Here is a 10,527-nt window from a genome sequence, read left to right as displayed (position 1 = left end):
TGTGAGCCTGTTGCAACAAAGATTTAACCCAGAGCGTCTTGCCCGAACCTGTCATTCCCGCCACCATACAGGTAAACGGATGCCCCAAGTGAAACCGCTGACACTTTTCTTGAGAAATCGACATAGCTTGAAATGGAGGAAAACCGGAAGTACTATGTTTACTGCTCATGTGTCTTTGCATGCTATCTTTCCTTGAAAAATCCTTTTGACAAATAGGACAGGACCAACTCATGTCAACTCTCTCACAACTCAACGAGAACTGAATTTCTGTGCAATGTTTCACAATTATATAGACCTCGCCCATTACATTTCTATTGTTTAACTTCACCACCACCACCAAAATTCTATTGTTTAAGTCCACCACCACCACCACCACCACAATTCTATTGTTTATCTCCACCACCACCACCACCACCACCACCACAATTCTATTGTTTAACTCCACCACCACCAAACTTCTATTGTTTAAGTCCACCACCACCACCACCACCACCACCACCACCACAATTCTATTGTTTATCTCCACCACCACCACCACCACAATTCTATTGTTTATCTCCACCACCACCACCAACACCACCACAATTCTATTGTTTAACTCCACCACCACCACCAACACCACCACAATTCTATTGTTTAACTCCACCACCACCACCACCACAATTCTATTGTTTATCTCCACCACCACCACCAACACCACCACAATTCTATTGTTTAACTCCACCACCACCAAAATTCTATTGTTTAACTCCACCACCACCACCACCACATTTCTATTGTTTAACTCCACCACCACCACAATTCCATTGTTTAACTCCACCACCACCACCAGTATTAATTATAAAGAAAAACCTTACTACCGTTAGTTCATTCTTTAATCATGACTCGTGTAGTAAAGAACAATCGAGGTTTCCTTCAACTTTTAGCTGACTGTCCTTCTCATCAACGCCAGTTTCTTCTTAAGACAGCCACTCCACAACAGATGCACGCATTAGTGCAACTTATTTATAACGTTCTCAAGGAAAACATACCAATCTCTGAAGAAGATAAACGTAAAGTGATACCCTACAAGGATGCTCTAGTCAACCTCGTTGAACCAAATGTTCCCTTCAAGACAAAGAAACGAATTCTTGTACAAGAGGGTGGAGGCTTTATTCAAGAATTATTGACCCCTGTTATAAGTAGTTTGGGACTTCTTATGTTATAAGGGCATAGCTGCATCCTTAAAATTGATCATTTATATCTTGCTTTTAACGAGTGCTGGTCAATATGAAGAGAAAGATAGACTGGGACGATGAAGAGGAGGAAAGCGGACAAGAAGATAGCACAACCTCTGATGACGACGAGAGCGATGACGAGGAACCTCGGATAAAAGATGTTTTAAATAATCTTTCCCAAGCTGTGTCTAGAAAGTATGCTTCTGAACTGCTGCATAGCATGGCCACCTCCAAAGATATCTTGTTTTGGACACCACGCGGACAAATACTCCGAAATCAACGCATAATACCAGTAACAAACATTTCAGAACTGGTCGAGTATGTGCTACTTCCACGTAACGATGATGTAGCTAAACCCCGCGCACTCAATACCTTTTCAGAGGGACTGGCGGAGCTGGGAGTTAATAAGCGTTTGATAAAGAATAAGAAAGTTCTAAGCGATATATTACAAAAAGAACAAGCCTATCGTGATAAAGAGGAAGAGGCTGACGACGGTAACTCGACTGAGAGTAACGAAGAGGAGGGAACAGCTTCTGAGGAGGGTAGTGGAGATGAGGAACCTCAAGGGAGCGAGAGCGATAGTGATAAAGAAGCCGAGAATAGCGATTTCGAAAATGTAATTCAGACAAAAGCTAGTTCTTCATGTGAACACTGCGAGGGTTCCAATGTATATGATACTACGATCATGAAATGCCCGAAGTGCTTTTGGGAAGATAACTGTAAAATGTGTCCTATATGTGAGCACGAAATCCCTCTTGACCGAAAGCACGGAAAGGATACTTTGCGTCGATGTTACGATTGCGGAGCTATAACACACAAGAACGTGAAGTCATCAAAATCCACATTTTATCTCCCAAGCAATGAGGAGGACGAAGACGATTAAATTAAATCATTGTAATGCCATGTTGAACGATCGAAATAAAAGTTTATCTTACTTACAATCTGTGTGTTTAGTGTATGATTTTTTTTAAACTCATTACCGATATTTTTCTATCATAAGCGGTTCGAAATCGTTGTTTATATCCGAGGTCACTGAAGCGCGTTCACTCTATTGTTTTAACTTTTCGATTGGTCATGCTTTGTTCACTAGAGCACATCGAGTCTTTACCATTGTTTTAAAAACAATTACCGGTATGTTAGCAGTACTAAATGTATGCGACAAGACAACTTGCATAATTACAAAGCTAAAAACTTTGACCGAAATGAATCGGTACTTATGCCTGTACTTTGAAATGCTGAAAACCGCTACCGCCATGAAGTAGAAAATTAAACTATGACATCACTGAACTTTACAAAGGTAATTTCGTTAAACAAAAAAGTGCCAGTGAAATGTTGATTTCGTAAACTAATTACTAGTTCAAGTTGATGCGAATTCGCGTGCGATAAATCTTGGCGTTAGTTGATTGAGGTTCACGAAGTTATTTAATTCTAGTTTGGACTAGAAGCAAAAACTTACCAGAGATGATCCAAATATGCCGGGACTATGAAAATGTGACAATGGTCTTTCACAGCAAAACATTGCGCCAACCTGCATACATTATATTCGAACTATTGCCCGAGTTAGAATGGAAACGAGAAATAATTGCTCCCATGACTATTCGGTCGGCTGCTCCGTAAATCTTAAATTACCGATAATTTTACCTCTGAAAAGACTTCTGAATGTAGATTCTTTAACGTATATCAAAATATTATTTACTAAAATCATAATTTTTGCAAAATATTTATATCTACTAATTTTTGACAATAAACCAGAATGCAGGGGGGAGAGGGAACATTGCATGATGTTATGTTCTAAAAATATCTAATTACATCATCCGATCTATTTTTAGAACTATGAGGAGATTCCACCACCTAAACCGGTGATTGTGGGGGTGTATAGTATTTTTAGATGATGTCATCATTTTTTTGAGGATGTCAACCCGGGGGGTTATTGTTACGTCATTCCTCCCGGCTATTGTGATGCGGGGGTTATTGTGACGTCATTCCTCCCGGCTATTGTGACGTCATTCCTCCCCGGCCCTCCCGTTGGTGAATCCCCACTTTATATCTACTGATGATGGATCTTTCGTTCTGGAGAGCGTGAATCAAGTGGTATGCGATCGTACTGTGCAATGCCACCTGTAAAATTGACCAATCAGAGCTCGCATGCTATCTGAGACACGTAACAGAAATCTTAAAATTAATGGCCACCTGTAAAAACGCTGTTATTTCTAAACAGTGCGGAAAATTACAACGAAAACAAACAAAAGTGAGAGAACTGAGAGAACTCTCGCACCCCACCGACAGGTCGAAAGTTATGGTCGATACGAGTACAGATCAAAAAAAGGCCGCAACCTGTAACTTAACATGAGGCACATTTTGAAGTTCAAAACTTGCAAAAACTGTCCGGATTTTTCTCTAACAGAGAATCCGGCATTTAATAAATTAACCTGAAACATTAAGAACGAAATTTTCCACATTTTGTCGCCTTCAACCAAAATGGAAAGTTATAGTGATCGAATAATTATGAAGAACGTCCGAGTACATTCATGACTAGATATTCAAGAAACGAGAAACAACAATATTTCGGTTTTATTGCAAAATCTATCACCCGGTGTAAGGTTCAGAATAAAAGAACGATATTATATAGGCAAAGGGTGAGATTATTAAAATAACAACAGCTCTTGGCTTACTTCCAGCCCAGCGTTTTGTTCCGTTCTGATTGTGTTGGGCAGTTCTTTAGGTGGCAGAACACAACACTGATTATTTATATCTGGAAACTATTTGCAACAACACCTCTTTACATGGCAGTGATCCTAATTGAAATATATTATTATTCAAGGAGTGTGTCTTATTAGAACTAAAACCTAAGGAATGGTCCGCCAACGCCCACCCTCGACACGCCTCCTTTCCTTGTACCACAGTGTAGGTTTGAATTTGTGTGTTAACCTGCGCTCTTCACGCCGTGTTACAACTTATTTTTATTACGTCAAAGGACCACATTTTAGATTTTTAAAGTATTATTTTAATAAGTTTCAGTACTGAGTATACCACTACATAAGTTGTCAAATCACGCGAAACAAACACAAAATAAAGAACAAAAGGAACTATTTACCTCTTTTGTAAACATATCTCAAGGGAACCATACCTTATTTAATCAAAATTACCATAAATCATTGATTTTAACTTTGTTTTTTTTCTTTTTAGTGTGTCAGACTTCTTAGTTTCTTACTGATGTTTTGCTCTATAACATATTCTACATCCTTACATTGGTGGACTCTGTTTCAGATTGCTTAGTGAAAATATTAAAGTGAAATAATAATACATGTTTCCCTGGAGATATGTTTACTGGTAATAAAAACTGATTGGAGTTTTGCGTTAACTCTGAACGTTTCCTCACCGGAAATATCAACCGCTCTTGAGTTTCGGGATGAGGAAGGAACGCCGAGGTGTTCCTCCGCCACCGCGAAAAACCGCTGGAGGTGAGATAATGATTATACTGGCAAATAGCTACAACTAAAAACAGCAAGTATTGTTTATGTAAATACAGTTGAAAAATATCTCGAGCCCTCAACAACTGGAACTTCTCGCTAACTCGTATCTTTTTTCGTACCTTCTTACTTAAACAACTACCCTGCTAACCCCTTTTCTTGAAATTTCGAAAAATCGTGACTCAACTATAATACTATTTGTAGATTTGTGAATACAGTGGAACCCCGATATGCCAAGGGGGCAGTAAAATTATATCGTTATATCGAGGAATCGTTATATAGGTGTTCCGTCCCATACATTTTACTATTGCCGGGACATAACATATTCATCGTTTTATCGGGAATATCGTTATATCGAAGATCGTTATATCGGGGTTCCACTGTATAACATAATTCAACCTTTTGGGTTGCGAAGTTGTATAAATAAACCATCTATTTATTTATACTAGTATTAAGCAAAACTGCTAGAATTATCGGTGACTCATAATTAATCAACACAATTTTCATTTAAACATCTGCTCCACTTCACTGCTAACAGGAATGCATTACTTAAGTGGTAACGGGAGCGAAGGCAATAAAAGATAATCGAGGTGTTGAACATGTGAAACAATAATCTTGTAATTGCTAAATCAATTCGACAGACGATGCTATATAAAAACAAAGACGTATACGATTTTTTCATGAGGCCAACAATGCGTGTTTTCAAAGGCGTGTGTGACAAAAGTTGTTGCCTCTAAATTGCCCATAATTAAAATACAATTTAAATATAGGTACATTATTTACAGCCTAGTAGAACAAGCAAGCATAGCGTTGCTGCGAAATGTAAACCACCTAAGAAGGAGCCGTGGAAAAGGGGTGCTGAAAAAGCGTCTCCATGAGACCTTGCATGCCCACGTAAAAATGATACTTTCTTGGTGGCAATTAGTTTAAACTGTTTAATATTATGTTTTCAAGCAGCTTTCTAGTTTTTTAATGTCAATAAGCTAAGTGACTTTTTATATTTGAAAGTGACAAACTCTTCGCGATCCGAGGGATTGGTGTATGACAAGGTGGTTGCACTTCCTACCGCGCAATGGAGTGCTCGATCCACCGTAACAAAAATTTATGGCTCGTCAAAAAAGCACAGACCAAGCAAACATCGTTTTGCTAGTGCTAAAAAGATTTTGTGAGGCTTCTATGTGTCCTAGTGTCTGTGTTCCGTTCGCAAGGCATTGGGATGAGATGATCTCTAAGGTGCATTGAAAGCTCAAACACTCAACTAGGTGAAATGAGAAGTGGCTGTGCACGATTGAAAAAAAAAACTCTCCTCGTTGAATCTAATACGCGTTTTGAATTGCTGTGCCTGTCAAACTGGATGAGTTCGATTATGTATGTTTAAAGAGAAGATCTTCATAACCATACAACCCAGGGACTTAAGATGAACGAACAGTGGGAGAAAGTGGATGCACCCCCTTTACTCCCCCCAGGCTTTTAAATATTTTTTTAAAAAAAGGGATTTACTCTATGATGCTGGAACTTTTAGTGAAAATTTTAATATGGCAACTATGCGTTTAGAGTTTTTCAACCCCCTCGTTTCATAGTGGGGTATTAATTTTTTAGGTTCGTCCGTGGTAAACTGTAGAACTTCAAAATGCATTTGCATATAAAGTTAATGCTCCTTAATGTTTTATAAAAATATTTTATTTTCAGCTTGGTGAAAATAAAAAAATACGAACGCCTGACAAAAAGATAATAACAAGCAAACACTCAGTTATATAGTTGCTTCGAGTATTAAAAGCATTTTTTAAAGGTGTTTGCTGTAGTCATGTCCCCATCAACAAATAAGACATGAATACGCAAACATTATGGATATCATTTACAATATTCTAAGTGTTGCAAACAACACTTGCATCCTCGCTATGAACACAATTATTCACTCCCCAGCCAAGATGGGTACAGTTGAAAAGCGAGGGCTCTCCTCCTTCACAGTTGACGTCATCCATCCAGACAGGGTCAGATCCCTGACCGTATGCTGCACCATGATGAGCGGAGAATGCACTGGAGAAGCCAAGCTGATAACACACCACATCCGCATGATTCATATCCCAGATATCATCACACACTGTGCCCCAAATTCCATTCACGCAAACCTCCACACGGCCATAGCTAGCATTGCCATTCGCCAAGCGAACAGAAGAACAAGTTACACTGGCGTCCTGGCTATGAATACAATCATGGTTTTCCCATCCACGATGACTACAAGCACCGATATATGACTCGTTTCCTGAGCATGTAACGCCACCCAACCATATCGGACCAGATCCCGGACCGTGCGTGGCGCCGCTGTGAGCTCGTGATGCTTTCGGAAAACCAAGCTGCTTGCAGACTACATTAGCTTCATTTATATCCCAGTCATGATCGCAAATTGTGCCCCACTGGTCATTGTGAAAGATTTCAACTCTTCCAGTCGATGGCTTACTGCCATTTAGACGAATGGTCCCTTCAGTAATGGCTAAAGGTTAAGGAAAATGGAAATAAATATGAATTATAAGGAATATGCTTGCTGAGTGCACGTGCTCTGAATCTTTTACTGCGCGGGGCGTAACTCGGCACTTTGCACCGTTGGTTGTTAACAGTGAAGATGAAAAGTTCGTTTAAAATAGCCGTCGAAACCATATCAACTTATTTTAGTTTTCTCTCATCTCTTCCGTTTTCAGTCAACTCTCGGACAAATGCAACATTAGCATGACGGGCGAGTGCAAAGGTCCCCTTGTAAATGTTCTTTTCTTCCAACAGTTTCTATGTTTTAAAGGCTTAAAAAAACTTTGTCAATACAAACATTATCCCTACTATAAGATAACTGCAAATAATTATAAGATGACGTAGAAGTTTTTGTCGAAACTTACCGAAATAAAACATATTTAAATTTAGCACGCTGAAACTATTTAAAAATACTGTAGATGCTTCACACCTTGGTATGTTGCTGTAAATCCGTCGCTAGTTCCTGAGCCATCAGTAGTAAACGTTACAAAAAGGTTGTTTGAAGAACTCATGATGGGTGAAGGGAAAGAAGATCCACTAAATGTGCCAATCAGAGGAGAAGCAGGCGATCCGCCATCGTACACATTAACATAATCAGCAGGAGAGTCAGTTTTAAAATGTAGGAAGACAAGTTCCAACTTCACATTTGATGTAAAATTCCATTGGCAATTCATATTATCAATGTAATATGAATACTGCCTTGGCCTTATAATGCCGGTTGCATTGGTGTTAATCACCAATGAATGTGCACACGTGCTGTTCACTTTGACCTCCACAAACTCTAGATTTAAAACATAAAATACAAATGATCAGTTACAGACATCTCAAGTTGGATTGAATCATTCTTCTGATTGTCGTCTATTCCAAGTTGAATTTTAAACAGAAGAAAGCAAACTAAAGGACACATACAGATAAATAGACAATAAATATGGTAACTTTACGATACGTTTGTATAAACATGTTACCCTCCGTGACAGATGTTCAAGTAATGCTAAGTTGTGCTACTCACATCGTTTCGAGCACAGTTTCCTGTCTCCAAAAAATAACGAAATTTGCATTTGTTCCCACAGCAAGAAAAAATATTTGAAAAATTGTCAATAACAAACTTTAAAAATCTAGCCTTTGGACACTGTTCCTCGACAAATATCTTCCCCACGTGTTCTCCTTCCAATTATGTTGGATACACTTCGGGGATATTTGTTTGATCTTCGGCAATCTTTGGACTGTCCTCAGAAATAATTTTCGGAAGTTACGAAAGTAGCCTGCGTTGCAGACGAACTAAATGTCCGGCTGCGACGCAGGCTATTACGAAAGCTGTAAGGTTATTTTGGATACCCATAAAACTCCTTATATTATCGTCCGAAAGCTTTGGATAAGCTTTTAATTCCCAGGATAAGCTAGCCATACCCAGGATATTCGTTGGCAGTTTTAAAGTTCAAGAATATAATAAACAACAAACGAAAAAACGTTTCTACACCGTCATGGCATCATATTCCAGTGAGTAATTCCTGGTATAATGTTTGTTGTAATTTGCACTCGTATTATAACTTTGCTGCACTCGTGTTACAGGGAAGCTGCAGTCCTTTCTTTAGAAATTAAGAATTTGGATATTATAAAAATAACGGCGAGACAGATGAAAGCACGGATAATAAATCCGTTATTAAAGTCACAAGCAAGTCATTTTTCATCCTTCATATTACTCTTACCTAGACAGTTATTTCCGTATCCAACCAATCCAGCTTTGCATGAACAACGATAAGACCCGAGAGTATTCTGACATGTTGCATTGACGTGGCACACTGGCACAGAAGACTTACACTCGTCAATATCTATAGATCAATAGAGAGCAACTTCGAATAAACATGAGTAACTTTAGGCATTATAAGCAAAGAGATAACCGAAGTCTCTTTCTTCATCAACTATTATTATTAACTTAATTGAACGGGCTAGGCGTTCTTGTATAATTCGTTTCCAACACCGAGAGTATGGTTGAAAACATTTTCATACACAAATGGGGCAGTTAATACCTCAAAGTTTACAGGAAAACAATGTGAAACTTTAAGTTATAAGCACTGAATATGGCAAGATAATCAAGGAGTGACTTCTCAGATGTGCTCCTCATTTATCATCTAACAAGAATAAAACTTTATTTTCGCCTCCTGGAAATAACACTGATGATTTGTTTTAATTCATTATGCCTTATAGAAAAACTCGTTATTATTCTATATCTATTATCCTCTCACCGGTGCACGTTTTCCCATTCCCGGTAAATCCAGCTTTACAGGAACACCGGTAGGATCCACGGGTATTCTCGCAATCAGCATTGACGTCACAGACGGGGATAGAAGCACTACATTCGTCCACATCTGCTCACGAAATGCAACATCTTAAATTATTGGTAAAAAACAAATTAATTGCAATGAAAGTTGTACTCCGATGCCAAATAGTAACAAGATAAATCGAGGCATCGCCATGTCTGTTAAGCTGGGAAAACGATACAAACAAGTTGAATTTTTTTGGGGTGAAATTGAACCAAAACACGTTTTCTAAAACTTCTGATTATGCCAGTAGAGTTAATCACGTGCGAAAATATTAATTGTACGTTTCGAAGAAAACCGTTCGTTGACCAAATAAATCATTATAAATATGGTTTTACAAACCTAAGCAGTTATTTCCATTCAGACGATATCCAACAGGGCATTGACATGAGTAAGAACCATCACTGTTCACACAAGTGGCGTTCACTGGACAGTCATGGATAAATTCATCACATTCATTGTAATCTGTGTTGTACAAAAATATAAATATATTTAAGCAATAGAGCGCATTTTCACACGCAGGATGTCGGGAGAACACTTTACAGCTAGTGTGAAGCTGAAAACCGTAAACACTACACCTTAATTATCTAGCATATGTAAATTTATGCAGAAAACCATCGAATGACAGCTTAAAAACTGCAGGAGATATAAACAAATGGACAAAGATGGAGCCAACAGGTTATTTTCCGTGAATAATTTGTCATCTTTTTTCTCTACTTCATTTTTCAAAGTACAATGAAGTGTGCACGGTTTTTGTGTTCTTACCGTAAAAGCTAATTTTAAATTGCAGTTTCTGCCCTCGATCATCTTTAAGTACGATTGCATTCATTATTGACCAATCAGTGCTCGCATAGTGTCTCAGTTATTTTATAGAACCTTTTAGTACAAGCTCATCCGTATTCTTTTGGAAATTGATGTGCTTATCTGGTTAGTTCTGCTATTGTTTTATATTAAAAAAAGTAAAGTGTTTCTGTCGATGAGCTATCGGCGGATAGTTGCCCC

General features: G+C 38.4%; 1 protein-coding gene across 2 annotated transcripts in view; it reads right to left on the bottom strand.

Moving 5' to 3' along the window:
* Window positions 1-5,070: 5,070 nt before the first annotated feature.
* LOC144665192 (uncharacterized) overlaps window positions 5,071-10,527 on the bottom strand; it is a 29,634-nt gene continuing 24,177 nt past the window's right edge. For both annotated transcript variants that reach the window (XM_078526379.1, XM_078526378.1), the window contains exons 15-19: window positions 9,868-9,990; window positions 9,451-9,573; window positions 8,914-9,036; window positions 7,638-7,988; window positions 5,071-7,178 (exon numbers count right to left, since the gene is read on the bottom strand). In XM_078526379.1, the coding sequence (XP_078382505.1) occupies window positions 6,553-7,178; window positions 7,638-7,988; window positions 8,914-9,036; window positions 9,451-9,573; window positions 9,868-9,990 (1,346 nt within the window). In that variant the 3' untranslated portion in view covers window positions 5,071-6,552. The remainder of the gene's footprint in view (window positions 7,179-7,637; window positions 7,989-8,913; window positions 9,037-9,450; window positions 9,574-9,867; window positions 9,991-10,527) is intronic.

The sequence above is a fragment of the Oculina patagonica genome, chromosome 9 (genome assembly GCF_052425735.1).
Source record: "Oculina patagonica isolate OP01 chromosome 9, crgOcupat, whole genome shotgun sequence".
Taxonomy (NCBI): Eukaryota; Metazoa; Cnidaria; class Anthozoa; order Scleractinia; family Oculinidae; genus Oculina; species Oculina patagonica.
Note: the sequence above shows the minus strand (reverse complement) of the source record. Positions and strands in the feature narration are given on the sequence as shown.